This window comes from Argiope bruennichi, chromosome 3, assembly GCF_947563725.1.
Source record: "Argiope bruennichi chromosome 3, qqArgBrue1.1, whole genome shotgun sequence".
NCBI classification, from domain to species: domain Eukaryota; kingdom Metazoa; phylum Arthropoda; class Arachnida; order Araneae; family Araneidae; genus Argiope; species Argiope bruennichi.
Window position 1 is genome coordinate 135,957,127 of NC_079153.1, and position 25,446 is coordinate 135,982,572.

The 25,446-nt window shown below is 31.7% G+C and overlaps 1 protein-coding gene across 4 annotated transcripts in view; it reads right to left on the reverse strand.

Moving 5' to 3' along the window:
• LOC129963952 (serine/arginine repetitive matrix protein 4-like) overlaps positions 1–25,446 on the reverse strand; it is an 85,538-nt gene that overhangs the window by 45,129 nt on the left and 14,963 nt on the right. Inside the window, exon 1 of one of the 4 annotated variants that reach the window (XM_056078575.1) lies at positions 10,332–11,228. The exons of the other annotated variants lie outside the window; for them this stretch is intronic. Coding sequence (XP_055934550.1) covers positions 10,332–10,543 — 212 coding nt within the window. The 5' untranslated portion in view covers positions 10,544–11,228. Of the gene's footprint in view, positions 1–10,331; positions 11,229–25,446 lie in introns of those variants that run through there. 4 annotated transcript variants of the gene reach the window in all.

The window sequence follows — 25,446 nt, forward strand, 5'->3', positions numbered from 1 at the left end:
TTTTTTTATCCAGAACTTCATTTTCAGTAGCATTAGATAAAGAAAGAAATTGAAAAAGTATTATATGAGATTAAACCGCTTTTTTTCTTAAAATTATTCATTCTGTTTAAAATAATTTGAATTACAAAATCTGCAGGAAACCAAAAATATCTCCCTTTACCCCCTTCCCAAAAGATTAATTAATCTCTTTAAAGTTGCCAGACACGCATTCGCTAAACAGTGAGGTTATCCAATATCTTTGGAGTAGTAGCTAATCAGAAATCAGGGTGGAGGGTCATAAAATCTTTTAAGGTGAATACAAAAATACGACAGCTGGCGGCTACGAAATCTGCTCGACAGCAGATTTCCAGTATCCAGAACAAGCAAATGCTGGCGAACAAGGGCTAGTGTATTAAACAATAATGACCTTTCGAAATAATTTGATGAATGTATTTTATCACAGAATATTATCAGCAGAAGAATATTAAAATCATGCATGAAAGGATGAATATTGCAAACATCAAAACTTAATATAAATCTCATTTACTGGCTGCTATTAAGAAAAGACCATGCGCAAGTAATACCCAAAGAAACGCCTCAATCTTAGAAACGGTACAAAATAAAATGTAAATAAAGTGAATATTTTTCTATACACAAGTGAATTTTAACTTTCATTCGAAAGTTTCAGTTCCATCTGGCAAAAAAAGTATTTTTGGAAAATGAGTAAAATGTGATTGAAACATTTTTTTTAAAGGGGAAAGAACATTCCATGTTATTTCAACGATTTACGCTAGACTGAAAACGTTCAACCCACGCTCATCAAGAAAATCCTCTGTTAAATTATTATGAAAATACATCATGCCAACGAAAATATGCAAGGCGTTTAAGTTAAAGACATTTGTTTCATATCTTTAACAAATTATTTCCTCTCCACAAACAAGGAAAATTAAACATTAATGCCTGGTTTGGAAAGGGGCCTATAAAAAGCTGCGTTCGAATAGATTTCGGAGCGTTTGCTCAAAAGAGAACAGACAGGCAACCAATGTCGTAGCAACAAAACTTTTCACAAATCGCAGCTCTCCAGGCAGCGACGATACAACTCAACAAGTCACAAATGAATTTGAAAATGTGAATATTTTAAAAACTAAAAAATTAACTAGATTTAATTTTTCAAATCATTCAGCTTTTACAAATTATGATTACAACTTCTGAAAGGAAATGTCTCATGATGATACGTTCTTCTGGAATATTGAGATAAATGAGCCAATGAAAACCATTTTGATGGAAAGAATGAAGGAAAATATCTCAACAAAAAGATTTAGAGTTCATAACTGAAACTGAAACAGACATACTGTTTGATGATCTGTATGAACCCCTAAAGAGCATACTTTTCGAGAGAACGGTATGCAGGCAATGAATATGGCTACAGTATTGTATGCGCTCAAGAATGATGTGAAAAATACCAGTGATTCTCACAGTTGATAAATGGAACTAGAATGAATTTTTAGAGCGAAAAACGGCAAAAGAAACCAATAAATAAAATAAATATTTTTATGCTTCACAGATTTTTTTTTATTGAATCATCCTTTGACAAGATACCCCATAATACTTTGCATGCAGTAGATGGTGCATACACTCGAAGATGGCGAAGACAATCAGGAAATTTGATCATACACTCTAGACTTCACGCATCCCAAAGCTAGAAATCCAATCAGACCACCGACATCATGTGACCTCTGGTGGTCACAAAAGATATGAAATGCTCTGTTCCCAAATCGCATATGGTAGCCAGTATCGTTTTTAATCCATACGACGCTTTTGCAAATGATGTAGCTGGTTTATAACAACACTTGGTCTACCCCACGTGGACCAAGTGCTCGCTATCGTACTTGTAATTGTAAACCGATGCCTCTGATGCTATGCAGTACTAGACATGCTTCGTGGAAAGGAAGTTAACCAAAAATGTGCCTCGTCTGCCACTGAAAGGATAAAAGCCCGCTGTTTTCAATGTCGTAGCGGATTAGAAAAATTCGACCGAGTTGGTGGTGATGCTGAAATTGAAAATGTAAATAAAGCAGCATTGAATTTGGTACAGCAATCTTCGCCAGTTGGAATAATCCCGACAGGAACGAAAAGTGGTTCCAGAACAAGATCAATCACATGAAATGAATCCCGATAATTTGTGATGGACGACGTCGAAGCCGATGATTTCTACGGTAGACACGCATTACTATTGTGACATTTTGTCCATCCAGCTTACGATTTCGCCGCGAAGTTTCATCTACGTCGAAATGAAAGGCAAAGCGTATCAGCCATGACAGTGTCTCGTGTCAAAATCCGCATATAGAAGTTTTGAGAGAAAGACGCCAAAGACAAAGTAAACTGATCGCCCCGGTCACTTTTAATACTGTCTCTACCGTTGCCATTTTTAGAACTGCTCCATCTTCCCTTCCCTTGGATTTACGTTTCCCATATCATTCTCGAATACATACCATATAACAATTATACATAAAATTTTAGTTCTTTCCTTTTAAACGGTAGGTCTGCTATGAGGTTAAATATCATTTTTGTGAATTTCCAAAACTAGCGGCATTTTTCTATAATTTACTCGGAATAGTATTTTCGCATACATCTAAACGAATGAAAAGCAAACAAACCACGTTAGTTACGTAAGCACTGGGCAAGCTGTTAATAATGTACTGAATTATACAAAATAAAGCACAGTCACTGTGATGAATCGACTTCAAATAGGTGTGCAGGGCAGGTGGACCGACATTTCCCAAGTTAATCCGCTCCCTGTTGTCTTTTCAGCTTCTCCTTTCGTCGCCTTCGCAGTCACAAAACGTGATACCCGAAATCGATTATCCTTTGCTGTTTGCACAGCTTCATTCCAAACCGCAATTGATTGGAAGCAGCCTCTAAGATAACGGTCGTACTGCGGAGATTACTTCTTAAGCAGACATAAAAGTCCATTCGCCAAATAACTTATTAATAACTTTTCCGAGAGGTTTCGCCGCTTCTCTGTAGTCAGCTGCCACCTTCAATCGCAGAATGAAAAACAAAGATGGCAGTTAAAATGTCAAATATAAACAAGAGTGATCTACTTTTATTATGTAATCGGTCCGAGTTATTTAAAAAAACTGCATCTTTAATTTTTCTCTTTAATGCGCAGATCAAGGTTGGTTTAAAAAAAAAAATGAAAGTTGCCGCTTTTCTTAAATTACACAGGAGCTAAGTAATTAAATCAGGATAAACATTAACATAAAAATGCATACGGTTATCTTTGAATCGAACGCCACATTATCAAAATTCTTTTTTGCATCCATCGTGCAAAAAAGAATTGATATATTTCTATACAAGATTATTCAGTCACAGGCAAAATGACTAAATGCTAAAAACGAAACAAATTCTAATATATTTATTTTGATTACTTCAAGAGAAAATCACGTGCCTAAAATGAAGACGATGCCGCCATTTTTATCAGCCAAACACTAGAAAAAATAATTCGTTATAAAAATCTGTATTCATGGATACCGAATGTATCAACACCAAACACCTTTCTTGATACATTCGGTAAAAAACCGTTGCAATCATGCTTTCGAAAACTTTTCTACGTATGAAGAAACAAACAAACAAAAATCTTTGCACTTTTCGAGAAAATTAAGCACCTTTAAATTGCCTTTTATTTATTTATTTTTTTAATTAAGCACTTTGCTTAAAAATGGTTTTCAAATTTAGATAATGACTGTAACAACTAGAGATGATGGGTGGTATTGAATAAAATAATTTATGATTCTTAAATATCGACTTTTATGCCTAATTTGTAATAAGTTTGAAGTAGAGATCAAATCCAAAGTTTTTGATTTCTTAAGGGAGAGTTCAACTGTGGTCCAAAATACTGAAATTTATACACTTGAATTGATTCGTGAAGCCAAAGAATTGTCTCCATCCTCAATCACTGCTCCGATTTCCTCACTATTTATTCTATATGAAAGCTCATAACCTCTAAATATGTTATCAATGGTCGCCTGCCCACTTAACTATTCTGAGAAATATTGGAAAAATATTACTTTGCCGTACATTCTCTATGGGGAAAAAAATCTTAGCAATTTCCCAGCTAAAACCACAGTATTGATTTCGCTAGTTTTTACTTCATTTGAAAACTTGCGATTCCTAGATATGTTATCAGTAGTTATCTACTGCCCCTACGGCCTTCGTTTTCGAAAAAAATCGCAAAATAAACCTTTGCCCCCTGTTCAACAAAGGGATTGATTTTCTCAATTTTATTCGTCCCTTTGTAACTATAACTAAATAATTAGTATATCTTAAGTTTGTTGTGCAAGTACAATTTAAAATAGTACTTTCTTTTGCTGTGATGTAAAATGTAATTCATAAAAGCTGATCGACAAGACTAAATTAATACAATTGTTATAATGGGTGAACAACTGGTCGCCGGCGTTAGTTAAAGAATTTTATATGAAAGTTAAAAAAAAAATAATAAGAGAAATGTGAAGGCTTAGCCCAAAACATAGTTTCTAATCCGTTCCCTTCTTCAACCTATTGATATATTTCTGTACAAGATTATTTGGTCACAGGCAAAATGACTAAATGTTAAAAAAGAAACAAATTCTAATACATTTTGATGACTTCAAAAGAAAATCATGCGCCTAAAATGAGGGCGATGCCGCCATTTTTATCAGCCAAACACTAGAAAAAAATAATTCGTTATAAAAATCTGTGTTCATCCATTTCTCGCAGTATTACAAATGATTTTGGTATTTCACCTGTAATATGGCGGGAACATAAACAATCAAGTAACTGAAATGCTGCAATTTGGCAATATTTCGTACTAGACAATCCAACTCCGAAGCATGTTCGATACATAAATGAAAAGGCAGGAAAAAATAACCTGTTTCTGCTCCGGAGAGAGGCTTTCTAAATCCAGGAAAATAGCTCTCTTCTCCCCCCCCCCTACTTCAGCTCCGGAGGGGCGTGGGTGCAGAGAAAGAATTAAGTGGGTTGTTTGAAAACGGAGCAATGCAATTAGCTTCTGTTGGGGGAGTGCGGGTGTTTGATTTCTGAGTCAGAGGAGAGAGGGGATCGTTTTGAGCTGTATATTTTTTTTTTCTGCGGGAAAGACCGCATTTCCCGTTTAGGAACAGGGTTCTCCCGACAGATCAGACAGGGTCGTGTTTCCGGCATTTTGTGCGACCCCACTTTTTCGAACAAACTTCGCAGGAACAGAGAATGGAAGAATATTTTCAGATTCTCGCATGATCATGGCTCCGGGTAACAGTTTGGAAAAGATTAAACAGAAGAACGAGGGATTTTTTTCCATCCAAACCTCTTAAATAATGAGTAAAGATTATATTGAATAAGGAACTGAAGAAGAGATTTAGGAGAGAAGCCTCTTAAATTTAGTTCAGATCTTTCAATATCTTGCTATCCAATAAGAGGTTTTAATAACACAATAAATATTTTCTATCTTAGTCACGAGAGCATAAACAACTGAGCTCATAACTCGTACAAATTACGATATCGACTGCCGCTGCAAATTCGATTATTCTTTTTCTTATATTTGATCACAATCTAAAATTGACTAAGAACAAGCAAAAAACCCAGCTCGAAACTTTATAAGCAAACACACACATATTTTTATTGATTAGTGAAGTCAGCATTTAAACTAAGTATTGTAGTAAATATTTATGAACTGCACACAAACCATAAATTTTTGTCGATACAGACTTGTTGGAGGTATTCAGGAAGACACCTTTACACGAGCAAATGAGATTTTTACGACAAGTCTGGAAACATTTTAAAAGAGCTGTATTTTTATTTGCCCACACAAGATTTCCATTTATTAAAAACAATTTCTAAATCAATAAAATAAAACAGCTGATGCTATAAGATGTTCGCTTCTATAAATGCCTTTTGTTCCATTAAATATACTGGTATCCAAGAGAAAGCTTGATGTTTCCAAATTTGAAACATCCGTTCTATTTTTCTATTCCATATTAGCGCCACGTAAGTTTGCAAAACAAAAATTTCCAATATTTTTCAAGAATAAATCACTGAATTGGTATACAAAATATCGCTAAGACTAGACAATAGCATCATTTATTATTTAAAACGCTTAGCTTCTTGCTGAATAACAGGAAATAGTTCTGAAAAACGAACTGGCTTTTTATGTGAAAAAAATCTTTTTGTTTTGCATTTTACGCCACAAATTAATCGAAATTTTTTCACACAACGCCGAGCTTAGGGATGGAATGCGAGATAATGTCATGCCGAATACTAGCAGTAATAAGCGATTCCACTGTTTGAGAAGTCCTACACTATTCAAATAAAAGTATACACTCTAACAGGCAGAGCCTGATACCAGCAAAATGCTTTTAATGACATAAAGGATTATATTTTTAAGCTGCTTCAGTTAATAAGCATATTTCTTGAAAAATCAAAAATCTAATTTTTCGCACAGTCTCTTGGTTTCATTAGCCATATTTAGCGAAACATTTTTGTAAACATTAAAATCTATAATAATAATAATATGTGTTGGCACTCTCCAGATCAGACCATTTGACTTACAGCTACCAAATTTGGCATATGTACACCTTAGAGGTCGGGGATGTGCACTTCAAAGATATATTTTTTAAAAAATTTAATTAAAAATGAAGCTAATTTCGACATTTTACCAAAATAACTTCCAAAAATATTATTGCACAAAAAATGATTTTTACACCATGTTAAAATATAAAAAAAAAATGTCTTTTCAATGATGCAAATTTACTAGTCATGCGAATTTTTGCTATATATGCTTCATTTTGAACAATGGATTACATTCTTGTCTTATAGTTCAAACTGTTTTCACTGTTTCATCAACTATCTGATTGCTATCTTGATTTTTTTTCCCCATTGTTGAAAGCTAAAGCACAAGTCACTTGTTTTAATATTGGTACAGTTACAAGACATATACAGATAAAATTTACAATATCGAGAAATTTAGAAGATAGGCAAACCGGTTATTTATGTCATGGGACTGATCGTTATTCGAAAGGTTCATGTACAAAATAAACAGAGGATATGTAAGAGACAATTAAAATTAATAATTTCGTGGTCATGAAGTAGATTTAAAGAATACTAACCAATATTTCCAGCGAATTAACTGGTTGACAAAGACAGTTTTAAATAAAAAGGAAGGGCCACTCTAAAATTGAGCGAGCTACGAAAATTTTATAATTACTGTCTTGTAAAAAAAACGCCCGATTTTAGACCAGTCTACCGACTGTATCAAAGGAGTAGCCGGAGTTTCCTCAAAGCTGATTAGCCTACAATTAGGAAGTCGTTGATTATCAAATTATGATATTTAAAAAACTCGGTCAAACCTAGTCGCAAAACACATAAACATTTTTTTTAATTTTAAAGTTGGAAAGTCATAATTTCACTAATTACGATTCCAAAGAATTGTAAAAAAATTTAGACAGCATCCTTTTGTCAGAAGTACATTTATTTAGTGAAACAGAATACAATATTATTATTTACGTTATTAAATTCCTTTGAAAGTAAAACTGAAAACTGACATTTATGATGAATCAGAGAAATTTTTTATTGAATAATCTATTGAGATATGGCAAAATTATAAATATTCTGTAGTGCACAAAAGACTTCAATGCTGAAAGATTCTGTTTTCTGTACTCATATTTTTTTTTTAATATGTTTCGCTTAAGGAGAAAAGTTTTTGTATTAATTGAAGTTTAATAACTTCCCGCTACAATCACAGACAGACAGACGGGCATTTTCCAAAAATGTGTTTTTCCAACTCAGGTAGGTCTAAAACGTGGCGATTCGTCAAACTCTCGAGTTCGAATTTTTTGACAATTATTATACTTTCTTACCAGATGTGTAGCCAAATCTTCTAGCTAAATATAGCGTTTTTTGGACCCGTATGAGAAAATCATTTACATAGATGCTGAAAAGTAACAGTTCTGCTTTTCTTTTATGCAAATTTTTATCAGAATACTCCAGTTTCATCTTTTTATATTTTCCCCAATAAACAGTTCTACGTCCTTCACAAAAGATTCATATTTTACTACGCTCATACAATCGTCACCTCATTCTGTTAGCACTCTTCGGACTTCAGCTTCATAAAATGGTAAGCTCCTCAAAAGAATGCGCCCATGCTTTTAACCGATAAGGAGCGATTTTTTTTTCACTGAAAATTCCAATTGCGAAAGACAGTTCATGAACTTTTTTATTTTTTCAGAAATAGTGCAAAGAAGATGGATAGTTATATGCTTATCTTCACAAAAAATGCTATTAACATTTTAACCACATAAAACACAGATTTTTTCTATAGCTTCTAATTATTTTATTAGCCAAACAATTGCATTACAAAACAAGCTTACAATCTGCACACTTCCATAAAGTATAATATCAGTGGTTCTTCAATCATTACAATTTTACTGATTGCCAGAATTTTGATAAGGAAATTTAACAGCTTTTCTTTTTTCTTCTTAATTTTGATAAGAAAATACGTACATTATTTTTTTCAAATAAAAAAAAATTATGACACACACACACAACAAAAAGAAAAAACAGGCCAGTTCCTCAGAATTAAGATTCTTTAACAGATCTAAAATATCTCATAAAATTAAATTATCCGACTAAATTCGGAGGCTTTTTTTTAAAAGAATAATTAATATTTAAGATTAGTATTATTTTCTCATTTTGAAATAACATTTATGTAAAAACTGAATGGATCGTACAAAAATACGATATAATTTTAATATTTTAGAATTTTTTGCAACAGATTTGACCTTTTTTCATATAAAATCAAAAATAAATTATAAGTACTATATAGTTTTCAGTATACACAATCATTGATAAATAGGTTAAGGAATTAAAAAAACTCAAAATTCTTGCAAATTACAAAAATTTTAGCAAAAAATCATAATTTTTAATGAATTTGGGCGTGTTTTTTTTTCCCCCCCCAAAGATGCATAAGTTTACAATGGTTTATCTCTGCATATATTTTGGCTCATTCACTAAATAATATTATAAGCAAAATGTATGTTAGACAGATATTTTTAATTGATTGATAGGTTATTCCCTATTCTTTTATAAAGTAATTCATCTTTTGTAAAAATTTCACTCCTGGATTTACTTTTATTTTCTCCACTATACTAATGAGTATTTATTGGGATTTGATATGCGGCCGACACTGTTGGTTTCAATATTCCTTCTAATTTGAAAAGCATGTTCACTGACTCGGGGGATACTGTTATTAGTCGCAAGTACTATTTGAAATTTTTTCACGAGTTTATTGATAGAAATTAAAGCATTGTCTAAATTTGCAACATTGGCATCAAAAACAAAGAAATTCATTCTGAAAATATTCCTAAATAATAAAAGAAATGAAACAGAAAAAGACAATTTTTAAATAATCTATATAAAAATAACGAAAAATGTTTATGGATTTTTTGTAGTTTACAGTATTGTTAAATGTATTGCTCACAGATTCCTTTCCAGCTGTTAAGTTCAATTTAAATATACCTAATTTTATTTCTAATCATCGCCAACACAAAAAAGACTATAGTTTTGAGAATGTAAAAGAAAGGCTTTCAGATGAAACAAGAACCTTAACTTTAATAAAAGCGATTTTCGATCGAAAATGGATTTCCAATGTAGACGGAAACTTAAATTATATGAACTAATAAAAATATGTCAAATCCGAATTCAAAAAATCTTAATAACAATTAAACTCGTTAATAATTGTTTAAAAAATTGCCCTGTAGTTAATATAATTCTGCAATTTTAATAAAGCCTGGATTTTGAAAAATATATGCAATGTCGAAGACAGATTTGATCGATTCCATGTCAACTGCGTACCATAAAAATGTAAAGTAATTTTATAAAGGAAAACTATTATTTAAATTTCGGTAAGTTTTTGAAGGGAATAAATTTTGCATGCAAATTTTCTTCTTTAGCGTTCGACTAAATAGGAAAATATATGGATACCTAATTTTTTTTCCCACTCCAAAAAATAATTTAAACTGGTAGATATATCATCGTTTATCTCTCCCTTTACCCAAGTTAAAATAATACCTAAAACTGTTTAAGAGCTGAACTCTCAAAAAACAAGCAATAAAATGTACCAAATTCATTACCAAAAAAAAAAAAAAAAAGCAACAAAAAGCAGTGAAAGAATACTTTGTACTTCAAATTTAGAATTAAGTAAATAGGCTACAAAATTTACAGGACTTTAAAACCGCATAGAAACAGCCACAAGAAATACTTTCACATATTGGAGTCTATGAACGGAACGAGGTGAAAGAAAGGTGATGATTTCTACCAACCTGACAACGCTTCTGAGGGTATTCTTGCGGAAGGTCTCCTTGTCCCTGGCTTGCAGACTGGCCTCCACGATGGCGCGGAAGGTTCCCCTCCAGAGTCTCTCGAAAAGAACTTTGTCATCAACATTTCTGTTCCGGGTCAGCCGGGAGGAAGAGGCAGACGTGCCCTCCATCGACTCGATGGTGCACGGCAAGTGCCTCCTGGAACTTCTCATAATAAAGCAGAAGCTTTCTTTCTAAATGTTTTGAAACAGCAACGTTTATGGAAGACGCACGATTGTTATAAATATTAAAAATCCAAAAAGTTGTAAAAATTCAACAAATCGCCCAGTACAGAGCAATATATTTTTTTTTTTCAGTTGTAGCACAAGGGATGATTAATCCGCTTTTAAGCACTTGATCTTTCTGTAAAATGGAAGACTTGGATATTCTTGATCTTTGAAGACACGAATTTAAAGTTCTAACTTTTAATAAGGCGAATGATTGGAAGACTTCGTCGAATAAATATTCACTTTTGGGATTTCACATCTAAGTCCCAAATAACTTACACCACACGGCACATCGATAAAAGTTAAAGCATCACTTTCTTTTGGAACGAATGCTCTCTATCGTATTATCTTGAGGTAGAGCTTCGATTAAATACTTTCAGTTTTTAGAAGTGAAACAGATCCAATGTTCAGCAATAAAATATGCACTGTTTCATACATCATCAATAACATCTATTTCGTTCTTGGTCATCAATAACAAGTACTACGGCAATTAGCTATCAATCAAAACAGAATCACTGAATATTTCCGTTATGTTATATGTCAAACAATTTCTTATGACAAAGTTGTCTTTGATACAGTGAAAAAACAATTTTTCTTTAATATTTTAAAACGTTGGAAGAAATTGCAACAAGTATATAAAATACAGAATGCGTTAAAAATTTTATGTGATGCAAAAGTCCTGGCATTAAAAATTACTTTCTTAGAAAAAAAAACACAGGGGAAAATTTAAAAAAAATTAATTAAAAACTAATTTTAGTTTTCTAACATTAAAAGTATACATATCACGCAATTTTTTTTAATCAAAAAATGGAAGACTTTTCTTTTAATAATAGTGAGTAATTTTGCAGTGATGATCTCATAGGAAATTAAAAGAATTCAAATTGAATAAAACAAATCAGAAATGGAAGATGCAAACATTAACAATAACAATTTACTTGTTATATAAACCAATCAAAACAGAATCTTTCAAAAAAATGATGAATACATGGAATATTGCACAGCAATGAATGGCAACAATCATTCTGGGAAAGAAAACGATCTTTTGGAGGATAAACAACCAGTGAGCACAACCACTGAAACATCGGATCGTGCTTCATTGGAGACTATTTTGAAAGTAAACAGTTAAAATAATAATAATATATTTTTTCACCCAATGTTAGGGACAGAATGCTGATTTCTGAAAGAAAAGTGCGAAGGAAACCACCAGAAAACCGTTCTGTGGAGGTATGTCGCAGCACACGTCACCATAGTGGAACAGGTCGAATACGTTGCTGGCGAGAAGGCAATATGGCCGCACGAACGCGCTTCTTGGTCTGTGTGCGCCCCTTCCGCCAGAGGCGGCAGTGGGGCGTGTACCGCGCATACACCCTGGAATCCCTGCAACGGAAGCCCCACCGTCAAAGCCTGATTGGTTTGCAGGAGTCTTCGGGGAGGGATTTGCCCCGGCAACATTAAGAAATGAATAGCTTCACTAAGACGAAGCTAAAATCAATAGTCATATTTATGAAGTCTTATACTAGAAAAAATTTAAAAGGAATAATTTGAAAGAGTAATTACTGGCGTCACAAAAGATAAAAACATTTAGAATTCCCACAGAGAATAAACATTTTTTTAATCATATCTAATAAAATGGATCAATAATTACTGATACATTATTACACCTTCCATTTATGTAAATATCGCTGGTTAAATATTGATCTATCTGAGTAAAATAAGTTATTAATTTATTTAAAACTAACTCTTAACGATGATAAAATCAAACAACATATGAGAATTTCCTAAACACATGAGCAGAAGAAAGCAGGGAACACTAAAAACGGTCATCCAGAAATCGGAAAGATGAAAATATTTACATTCAAGGTTATATGAGGCAATGGATCTCTTTCTCTGTGCATATGAAAGTTTAATTGTAAAAATCGATCCCCAGGCTACGAATGAGTGAGGACACCAGAAGTACGAAAGTCACGAAGTTGTTTCACGGATGATCTCGGAATAAAGAGTCTCCTAACATAAGAAACAACGTCTTTTATTTCCGTCAAATATCATTTTTCTCTGTGATAAAAAGTTTTATTATAACAATAAGTAAAAGAAATGCATCGTCAATGGTGCTAAACCCCCGAGCACTTCTCGATGTCTTGGACTATATTTAGCAGGATTTGTCCGTCTTCATTTTAAAAAAATTAAGTTTTTTTCGCAACTAAAGATGAGTATGGTGTTCTCGAACGAGATATTTCCAAGAAAACTTTTTTCCCCCCTTTCATAAATGGATTATACCTAAACAATATTTTCGAAGTAAATACAGAAAAATTAATATGTAGCGAAAGTCCTTATAAATAAATATATATTAAAATATGAAAAAGAAATTCAAAAGCTCAAAAAATATTACTTACTACCATAATAGTTTCGTTTAAACACGCAATCATTGAAATGCACCCTGTAAAATCTTCTCCCCTCTCAGTGATATTTATTTGTGATTAATACGGTTTAATACGATTAATACGGCTCTCATTCGTCACTTCATCACAAATAATATTTAATTGTGATAGCCAAACATGGCTCTTGCGCCCGTAAAATCAACTAACCAACCCCTCTCAGGGAAGCACTCGGGGAAAGCAAAGAATACAGAGCAAAGCCCTTGGCATGCAAAAAACTCTCCAGGCTTTCATTAGAAAGAAATCTTCTTTTGCGGATTTTAAATAGTATCACTCCCCTTCCCCTCCCCGGAAAAAAAAAAAAAAAAAAGAAGAAGAATCAACACTTAAAAATAAACCTATATCAGAAATTTTTTTAAAAAATTGAAAATACTGATTTCAAATAAAGAAAGTTTAATAAATATAAATATGTAAGATGCATAATGTCACATTTGACTTAGAAATTAGCAAGTATTAATATTTGAAATTTCTAATTTCTAATTTTTTTTAAATTAATTGATTAATTCGTTTTAAATATAAAGCTTAATTGAAAGGTTCTTTAGCAGAGAGTTAGTTCGAAAAAAAAAAAAAAGTACCATCGGCTAGCCCATGAGAGCGGAAGAAACAATGCAACCACCCCCCTCCTCCCAAAAAAACTTTTATGATATGAAGTTACACAGAATTGAAACGCGCTGATTTGATTAATGATAAGTTAACTAAACCATTCTTTTTTTTTTTTTTTACTTCTGAATCGAGTTAATCTAGGAACTCCAAACAATAAATGCCCGCTGAATTTCAATCTTTGGACAATTCCAACATTCACGTGCTTTGCACTTTCATGTCGCTTTCTTTACCATAATCCCCCGAACGCTTTGGATCCACCATTTCGGCCTGCAGATCTCATATACGAAAATAATTTATATAAGAGCAAAACGCAGCATTTTCCAGTCCCTCCAGAAAAGCCCCGTGTGACATCTTTTTGTCGACAGGATAAAACAGAAATTTGACATAGAACTATAAATTTTAGAAATAAAAGCACAAACCAAATTTCATTGTGTTTTTCAGCTATCGCGTTTATATGCACGAAAAAATACAAATCCTATAATTTGACAGATTCGATTTAAAGTTTGTTACAAATCTATAATTTACATACCAAATTTTACCCGTCTTGCTCTTTGTGTTTTGTAGTTACCACGTTAACAGCCATAAAGATTTCGTAAGAATGGGTTTTGTTCAAAGCTTGGCAGACATTTACAAATTAGGTTTAAAGACGACATCCGTCTAGTTTGAGTTATCTCGAGTACACAGACAGACAATATGCGTCTTTCCAGTTCGTAAACATTTTTCAGTGAAGAAACTGCCTCTTCGAATTTCTCCTTTTTTACTTTTCCGTCAAAAAACTCAAAACCTTTCATTTGAAAAATACGTTTTTGGGAAATGCCTGTTTGAGATAAATACAATTCAAAAACGCCTTGAACTAGACGGATGAAATTTGGTATATGGTCTTAGCACCAAATTTGATAACTATTAAATTTTGAGCAAAGAAGTCTGTATGTCCGAATATAAGTTACGATAACTGTAAATGAATAGAGCTAAATGAACGCACGCACACACGCTTTTATTAGTGAGAGAGATAACTGATATTTTTTGTAAGCAATCCTCAGAGCATAAAACACACATTAATGAGCACTAAATGACACATTTCTTCTTACAAAATATGGATTTCGGTATTCGTCAATTACGATCGGAAATAATTCGCTCAGCATATTATTAAAAAAGTATAGTTAGAACCAAATAAAGTATTTTGTTGGAAATGTTCCAATTTTCATTCTTGAATGAATGGCGTGAGCCATCCAGTAAAAATTCTAATTAATTCTAAGGGCAGAGAATCTCCACCAGATTTAAAAGTACAATGGCATTGAAAAATTTGACTTTGCTTCAATGTTTGTTTTTTTTTTGTTTTTTTTTTTTTTTGTCGCAGGTGTTTTTTTTTTTTTTTTTTTTTTTTTTGCATTTGCATTTGCATTTGCCTACCAAATATAATTTTCGCGCCGAGTGGAGTGGATAAAATTTGAAAATCTCCAAATGGGACAAGGTTTCTAATAACAGTATGAGTTATATGACTATCAAAATTTGAAGTGTAAAAATATTTTGCGAAAAAGCTATTAAGAGACCAAATTAAATAAAATTTTTAAACTTCAATTCAAATATTTTTGGTAATAGAAAATTTTAGAGAACATTAATCCCGGTGAAAAACTGGTCGTCAAAAGCTGCTAATATAAAATAAACCAATTGCACTTTGGCAACCAATCCATGCAACTGAACTGACAGACACATTGCTGATATTGAGAATATTAATATTTCTGTCACAATTTTCACTAGTTTTTCTAGCTTACAATCTTAAATTTTGAAAATTAAAAAAATTCATTCATTCCATACATTTCTCTTTAAAAGTATTTACACCATTATTTTTTTTTTTTTTGAAAAGTTTACATTTTTTTGAAGCAGTGATCTAATTGAATCTGCCCACATAAATATCAAGGATTTTCAGTATACATTTTTCTGAGCTTATCTAGCAATAATTTCAATTCAAAATGCGCATCCTTTTGTATCTCTCTCAAGTCTGTACTTAACCCCTAACAAAATCTAGAAATCATTGGCTTTCTTTCATACTAATGGTAGCAAGTTCCACCCAAATGAAGCACCAAAAAGTCGTCTATTAGCTTTAATTTCTTGTCTTAATTCACACGATTTGGGGTTACAGATCATTAGGCTCTCATTCGTCATTTCATCACAAATAAATATTTAATTAAAAAGAAAAGTGAAAAAAAAAACAGTTTCGAAAAAACAAACAACGATGGAAAAGAGAAAGAAAAAACGCCCCAAATTCTTACTGATTTCTGAAGTAAAGGTCACTTTCTTTAATGATATTTATTTGAAGTATATATACAGGAATAGAGGAGAGAAGGGTAATTTCGAGCAGAGGGCGTTTCCGCAAACAACTGTTTTTGAAAGCGCGGGAAATGGTCTTGGACCACTATTTAAAAGATAGTGGTCCAAGACCACTACCTTATAGAGAAGGACCATTTGTAAGTCCAAGACCAACAAGTTGTAGGTCCATGGATCTTGGACCTACAAGTAGTCCAACAAGTTGTTGGACCACCTGTAGATAGTGGTCTTGGAAGGGATATGTGTTAGAATAATCCACCTTACCTTCTACTTTCTCGTATTTTTCAGAGCATTATCGAATATTAAAAGGAAAAGAAGTTTTGGGCTACTAGATTTTAAAGTAACACTATTTTTAAAAGCAATAAAAACAACTTGCAGGTGCAAATAAGCGAGACCTGGCATTTTCCAATAAAAAACACCATTTTTTAATCGGAATGAGATTTGTTGAATGGATACATTCCAAGTGGTGTAATTCATGGAAATGGTGATGTAATTCATAGAATGGTGTAATAGCATGGAAATAGCTATGCGGCATTGTTCAGTACAAAAAATGCTTTACTTAATGGATATTTTGTAAGTTTTATAGGTATCTCGAAATTATACACGGCATTTTAAAAAGGGATCACGATTAAAAAGATTCCAAACCGACAATTATAGAATATATATCTAATTTAATAATGGAGAAAGTTGAAAAATATTTTTAAAATTTATAAGCAACTTTTGAAAAATACAAATTAATCAAAAGTCGAATCTATAGTTCAGAAGAAACCGAATAACAACGATGCAATAGCGTCGATGTGCCTTGGAAAATTGTAAATAACGTCACTGAGCTTTCAATGCTGTCGGAGTCTTAAGCTTTGAAAAATGGCAATGAGTTTAGTTATTATACTTGCTCTGATGAATTTCATAAAGATTATAGCGAGAGAAAAAGCTATGCAAACTTAAATTTTGTTATCTTAAATTCGTTTAATAATGTTCGTTATTTTAATAATTTGCTTTTTATTTTAGTGGAATATGCGAATTTTAGATCAAATCGGATACATATTTGCATTCATGCTCATACTGTTCATCTATACTTATATAAAGCTCAATGTGTGTGTGTTGGCGCTCTACAGGCCAGACCGTTTGACCTACAGCTACCAAATTTGGTACATGTATACCTTGGAGGTCAGGAATGTGCACCTGGGGTCCCTTTTTTTTTTTTTTTGAATTTTTAAGTAGAATTTTAATTATTTATTAAAAACTAACCTTCCCGCCAACAAATCTTTTCATTTTCCCCACCGCCAAATGAGTAAGGCTTCAGTTTTTTTTCCCCACGCTAATGAGGCTAGACTTAATATTTTTCGGCCGATTATTTCAAACGATTCCGTTTATTTTCTTAATGTTTGATGCATTTAAAATTAAACATGGTTAACGAATCGATCTTTCAGATTCATTCTGAAGTACTTTTGAATTAAAATGAAACAGAATAAAGGAAATTAAAAATTTCTAATCCGCATAGCGTTATCCCAACTGCCGTAGAAAAACTCACGCATTTGCGTTACCGTAACTGGCGTTGAAAATTCACGCATGCGCATTGTGTTCTGATTGTTGACAACTATTTTTACGGATGCGGACTTGATTTGAATTATTTATAGGTTAGTTGAATTCTTTTGTAATTAAATTGTATTTATGTTAGTTATATATATTTTTTGTATATGCTTATAGTTTTAAGTACATCGTTTTTTAAGTATTTTTTAACCTGTTTTCGACCGATTATTTTAAACGATTCTGTTTATTTTCTTAGTGTTTGATGCATTTAAAACTAAACACTGTTAATTAATCGATCTGTTCAAGATGAATCTGAGAAAATTTTGTTGAAAAGCTTGAGATATTATATAAATTTAGAAATATATTCTGTAGTGCCCATAAAGTTTAAATACTCAGCTACTCTATTTTCAATACTCACATTAAAAAAAAAAATGCTTTATTTCAGTAAAAAAAAAAAAGTTTTTATATCAATTGCACTTTAATCATTTCCACTTTAGAGATACATATTACGTTACGACTGAAGGCATTTATAATATTATGAGTGAATTATATGACTATCAAAATTTGAAGCTTTAAAATATTTTGATGAAGAAGCAATTAAAATAGGAGTTACATAAAATATCTAATTATCAAAATTTTAGCGAGCATTGAAATTGGCGAACCAGGAGATCGCCAAAGGCGGCTAGTAAGAAATAATGCTTTTAGTCCTAATTCACAAAATTTCAGCCCAAAATCACATGAGAGGAAGGGACAATAGCGCACAAACACTGTTCATTTAGATTAACGTTTTTCGACGATTGCACTTCGGCAGGAGGTAGTCGGCAGAAAGATGAGCGCCTCCTAATGCCGCAAATAATCTGTGTTTAACCATCTTCTAAATGTCTTCCATCTTACCCTTATTTTAACATGCGCAAAAACGGGAAGGGTTCGAAAAAAGTAAACTAGTTGAATAAAAAGCATAGTTCACTTCGTATTTAACGAATATTGAAAATTAGTCAGTGGAAAATCATTATTAAATTTACTACAACTAAATTCCCTTAAGTGCGCGGAATTTCCCCTCTCTCCCCTAATGAGGAGTTTTGTTTTCGGGGAATTATTTTGCAAAACATAGTTATTAATTACTGACAGTAACAGTAAAGCTTCTGTTCGGCACTAAACACATATATTTTAATAAAGAAGGCATTTGAATATATATATATGCAACAATCTACCACGCTGTTCGAACATAATTCTTAAGTATCAAGTGAATCCATAATAAATATTTTGCTTTAGTAACTTTTTAACAATGCCTAAAATGTTAATGTAAAATGAAGCGATTATCAGTATTATTAAGGAAAGCAGCGAAACACATGGAAAATTCATGAGCAGCGGAAAAATAAGCATAAACTTTTTAAACAGCAAAATGATAAATGCATAATATGTTACGGCTAATAATATATATAACACCGTGATTCCCTCATCTTTACGTATTACTAATCGCCTGCAGAGGTTCGCTGTTACATAAAGTAATTCAAGAGAATTGCCCCGATTACAAATGACCTTCAATGTTAACAGGGCTCTAAGCTTCTTTCTTTAATGCGTTCGATCCGTATCGGAAATCCAGTGATAAGGAAATTATAGCCACTTGCAAATGGTGCGGCTGCTTTCATTTAAACTTTATGTACATCACCCAAAGAGTAATAGATCTATAAGAAGCACTTTGAGAGATATGAGAAAAGATAGTTACAGCAATGAAAATGGGCAGAATACAAATATCTCTATTTTACTCTCGACAATTTTTATACCGTCTCATACAGGAAATAGCATTCTGCAAAAAAAGGCACGGAACAATAAAATCACAGATAATGATGATGACCGTTATATGCAAAGACTCACTTTATGCTTGGCTCATTTTTCTTTTAAAAAATAAAGTACTGCATATGAAACAATAAGAATAATTAAATCAATAATTTTGTTCTGCTTTAATAAATCACTTTTTAAATAAAACTTAATTTCTTACAATATATTGATAGTATAATTTCATTAATGCAAAATAAACTAAGTTTTTGCAAACGTAATTCTAATGATTTTTTTTCTAATCAGCAAACCCTAGAAGTTTTATACTTTAGTAGAAAATGGTCAAAACTTAAATTCTTAGTATTATATAACAAAATTGTTATTAGTACTAGAAAATTTGAATTATTAAACTAATTTAAAATCCCTACAATTAAAAGTAAAATTATAGATAGCACATAAAAGCATACGCTATTAGTTTTATCAAAAATAATCATAATTTGTTTGTCAGGACGTATTTTCATCCCGTTTGTGCAATAATTTCCATAATCTTAATTTGGAATCCGGAAGTTATCAAACATATGATTGTTTGTGCTGACATACCTACCGCAGCAAGCAGAAAAATCAGCAACAAGAGCATTTCATTGTTCAATTTACTTCTCTTCATATAATTTTAAATTCATTTTTCTGAAGACTTTAATATACCTTTTAACGTTTTCAAGATTAAATGATTAAATATTTTAAATTATTTATCTGTTCGATGTTTATTCTGTGTCATACAAAGCTATACTTAGGAATTTCTATAACATGCATTTCCTTTCAATAAATAAATAAATTTCAAAAATGATATCACAGTGGCGGATTTAGACATTTTGCATCATGAGGCCTCTCATTTTGGTCTTTTTAGTTTCACATTCTACACATTTTCAGCTTAACCACAATATTTATTACTTATTGCAGATTAACTATCTTTATTTGGTAAAATTTTAATAATTTTATTCATTTTTTATGATTCATGAATAGTATTTACAATTGTACCCAATATTATTACAGGATTTCATATATAATGCAATCACTAAGTGACCGTAATATAACCTGACAAATTAGGTTCACTTCTGTGGTGGCGCAAAAGCTATGTTTGGCTATTCTGAGTCATCTAATTATAGCAGAGAAAGTGCTAATATTATTTTTATATTTTATAAATCATAAGATTTCTATTTTTTACAAATCTATTTGCCGACTAAACTAATTAACAAATAAGTTTTTTCCCAACCACGCATTCTTAAATGTCTTCATCAGTCAATGAAAAAATGTAAGTTTTTTTTTAAATTAATTAATAAAACTATATATTATTTTTGGAAATATATATATGCTTTTACAGAAACAATAAATTCATTCTCGAATTCTCAAAATAAAATGTTGAAGGGCTATTCCATAAATCAATTTTTGTCACTTATTTGCTAATTTTAAGAAACATCAGAATTAGTGGTTGGCTAAAAGGTTACAAAAACTTTATGATTTGGAATAATTCTTCCATTTTCTGGTAATAACCATTTAACTGACCATAAACACTGCCTATAAAATGAAAGGTAGTGATACTAATGATACTTCGACTCTTTTTGTTTATCTATTTCAACTGATTTGTAACAATCTAATATCTTTCTTCTAAAAGATTCGAAAGAGAAAATTGCCTATGAGAAAATACTTTTAAAAAAAAGCGGGAGAATTTCTTTTTCAGATATTTATGTTACTCTGAGGCAAAGTAACGTTTCTAAAAGAGCATTATTATACAAATCGCCATTAAAGCGAACAGCAAATGTATTTCAAAAAGTGAGTTGAATTCAATTGATAAATCATACTTTCTCTCTGCCGTTATTTTCAGTTCCATTTTCCGGAAATGGCTGAAATATTTAAAATGAAATATGAATATTTAAAATGAAATATATAATGCGAAATTTGAAATAAAAATGCACGGAACTGAAGGAGTGAGTTTTCATATTTGGTTATCACTGGCTTAACACAATAAAACACGAAGCTAGGCGCTTATTCAGCCACTTTGCGGATATCCAGATTCTCCCTCCCCTTCCTCGAGGTAAACGGACAGAGATGGAAGGGAGGAACGCGAAAGCCAATTACTGAGTGGTAGCTGCAAATCCCAGACAACTACTGATTTCACACACGTGTCTTCAAAAAAAAAAAAAAAAAAAAAAAAAAAAAACTGAAAACATGAGAAGATTTAGTCTTTAAACATTTTTTTTTATTTTCCCGTTCACGGAGAATCAAACATCAAGATTTTAGTGAATTTCAAAATTTTTAGATGTCACAGACTGTGTGAAATTGTAATCAATTGAAAACAGTACACCAACGGAAAAAGGTCCAAAAAGCAAACTCGACTTTAAGCATTACACGACGAAGCGCTGCGCTCCTTTTGTAATAATGTACATAAAAGCCAAGGAGGAAATATGCACGGGCTCTTTTTTTTTTATTATTTTATTATTGTTTCAAACTTATTTGCGGCTTTACATTCAGAAATTATATTCAGAAAAGATAAGAAATATATACAAATATTTCCTTATATTTTTCATCTCAAAAGATTTTTAAAAAAACCATTTACTATTATTTTATAAGTTCTATAGATAAATGATGTGAGAATAAGTATATTAAATTTCCTTAAAAACGCAGATCTTTGAATCAAAGTATCAGCACAATTTATTTTAACCCACTAGAATATAATTTCTTCGATTTTATAACATATTTTAATGACCATTGCATTGTTTAAAAGAAAGTAATTTTATTTTTGAAAGTGCAAAACAGAAAAATCCTAAATACTTGAGCCAAATATATATTCCAGATACAGAACCAACGTATTCTAACTTTTCGATCAAAATACGTTACTTTTCAAAAGCGAAAATTGCTGACTGTGAATTCATCTGTGGACTTTCACTTGGGAAATGCATGTTATTCAGAGAGACAATATCTTTTCTGTTTTCAAGTTTGACCTGCTACCTAACAGAGAGAAATGAAAAGAAACCAATACCAATAATTTCCAAATTTCTTTAGCAGGGCACACTTTTGACTGCAGTCTGATAGAGAAAATGTTTCCTAATGCAATCCATTTCAAATAGAAAATCTGCCGAAGCAACAATATGTCAGTTGAATAGGAGAACATAATATGACTGGCGGCTCGTTTTGCAGCTGCAAAACTACTTGAGATTATTTTTCAAATTGACACTTTCGTAGTCTTATTAAAAGTTCAATGCTTACTCTTACTCAGCCTGATCAATGAAAATGAAGCAAAACAAGAAAATGAATTAAAAAGCAAGAGAACTACAGTTGGGAGGTTCCATCGTATAGCCCATGAAAATCCACAACTTATAGATAGATCAGCAGCAGATTTTCATAACTTGAGGTCATAGACGATTAATTAATTATTCTGAGGTCTTTAAAAGGTAAATGACAATAAAGTAATATGAACTAAATTTATTTGAGCTTTTAAATTTACCTTTAGGCTTATTTTCTAATATTCGTTATTTAAATTAAACGCGATTCTGGTATAGAGGGATGCAATTATGAATTATTTATTCTGAGGTCATAAGTTTTCAAATGAAATAAAATTTTGCAAAATTCGGAATCATTTTGAGTGAAATACTTCTTAATGCCGGATTCAAACATAGAGATTGTACAACAGTAGAGGATTTAGTCATTTTGGGGCTCTAGGCAGTTTAAACTATAAGGGTCCTCTTTTAATAAATTAATCAATTGAGTTTCACGTTCCAATATACATTTTTAAAATTAATTAACATATTAATTATTCATTCAGATAAATTATATTTATTTTAGTAACTTCAGGAAAATATTTTTTAATTGCTAAGATTCATAACTGCTCGGCATCCATGTTTGTACACTATTTTATTCATTATCGGATGCTAGATGCTTATAAATACTGTATTAATTAAATGAACTTAATGAAATAGATATACACTTGAAAAGGTATTATCCCCCTAATATTTTATAATTCAGAGAAATTATATTTTCTAAAACATTTATTTGACAAGTTGGCTAAAAACAATTTTTAAATTAGCTATTAGTGGTTCTCTCTCAGGCTAGCGGTTCTAGGCACTGGCCTATTCAGGAAACCACCGTTGATCTACAATGAAACAGAATTTTTGTGATTTCTCTCGAAAATGATGAGCAGGTGACCATTGATGACATATCTGTGAAACTTAAAAAGATGATGACGGAATATCTATATGAACTTTTATACAAAATAAAAGTTAGCAATATAAGCCCAATGGTTGAGGCAGGGTTGTTGAATCTTTGGTTTTGTCTATTATTTTAATTATATAAATAGTTTTATTATAAGATAAAATGGAAAAAAAAAATCCTTCCCTTCCAATCTAAAAATACTTTACATTTTTTATTAAGGACACCAAAAATCTTACAGTGCAAATTATTAAAATGTTAAGGAATCTCGCTACAATGGCTTTCTTTCTCACCTGCAAAACAGGAGGGAAAACTGAACCAAAAAGTGGGTTCCACACTCCAAACGACATTTCGCATCGACATTTCACATGCCTCTGCCATACAGAAAAAAAATGGAGTGGAGGGAGGGGGCAGGAATCACGGGACACGCGCAACAATCAATCGTTGGACCCCTCGCATAATGAAAGGGCGGCCCCGCCTCTAGTTACGTTTGTATCGACCAGCGGCAGATGGAATGACGTCAGAGAACGGGAAATCTGGGGGACGGTAGAGGGTTTTATAGCCCCGTTAGCGACTCCCGCATATTAAAGCAAGAACGTCCTGGATACAACACGCATAAAAAATTTTTTTGTTAATGGTTCTAAGATGCATTTCCATTTTTAATCAGTTTTTTTTTTATACTCTCCAAAAAAAAAAAAAAATAATAATAATACAGGACGTAAAGATTCAGTTTTCTTTTTCAAAACACGAGGATGACGAAGGAATAATACTGAAACATCAAGCAAGGCATTTCAGATAAACAAGTAAAGGAAAAACAATAATAAAAGGTAGAAACGTCACACGAGGCAGACGCCAAATATCACCTAGAAGTGGGACTTTAAAAAGTATAATTAAGTTTCACGATAATCGTCAGGTCAGTGGAGATTAAAATGGACTATTTCATTCCCAGAAATCATATAAGCAGCAATGCTATAAAAAAAATCTTATGATGATCGCATTATTTGCACTCACTAGCAATATATATGCACCATCAACTGATGCATATTATAAATTTAACTAGACAAAATTTAAAAGGAATTCAAGCATGCATCGAAAGTTTTGATGAGGTATCTGCGATTTTTCTTCTTCTTTTTGTTAAAAGCATTGATTGCAACAATAAACAAGAAGAAAAGAACAAGGAAATGTATTTCTAAAGATTTATTCAAATGCATGAATATATCTGAATCCCAGAGCTCTAAGTTACCAAAGCAATCATTTCACTTTTTTTAAAAAAAGTCACTTCCTGCATTTTTTTTAGTCATAAACTCGAAATAATTCACCATCGGAGCAAGTTGAACCTAGCCAAAAGTAAATTAAAAGTAAACTTCAAATTTATCAATAACTCTCATAAAGATCTTAAAGTAAGCATTTATTTCTTTTCGATGAGTATTTTTAATCAATTTTCTTGAATAACAAAATTTTCAAACAAAAAAATTTCCGAACAACAATTATTAACTTTAATTTATATATTTTAATTGGGCGCATCTTTGTCATGCAACAATTAATTCGATAATGATGCTATATATTTAAATGCCACTTCATGAGATTTAAGCTTCACCACTGTAACAAAAAAATGATTTTTTTTTTTTTTTCGAGTTTGTCAAACAAAACAAGTACGCATAACTTTCACCTCAGTCTAAATGTTAAAAACATTGTTTTTATTCTCACACATATTTACAGCACATTAACTTATCAACAAAATAAAAATGGGTGGAAATATTAAATGGGTTTTTCAATTTTTTTTAAAAAAAGAGGGATGTATGCATTAGATATAAAACTGAAACATAATCGGCCATTTTGAATTGTCTTTAAATGCATAATGATGGCTCTAATGCCCAAAGAAAATAAAATCAAACATTCCTTAATATATAATGCTCAATATCTGTAAAAAGAGAAAGAAATCATTAGCTATTGGTAATTTCTAATGAAAATACAAGATTATAT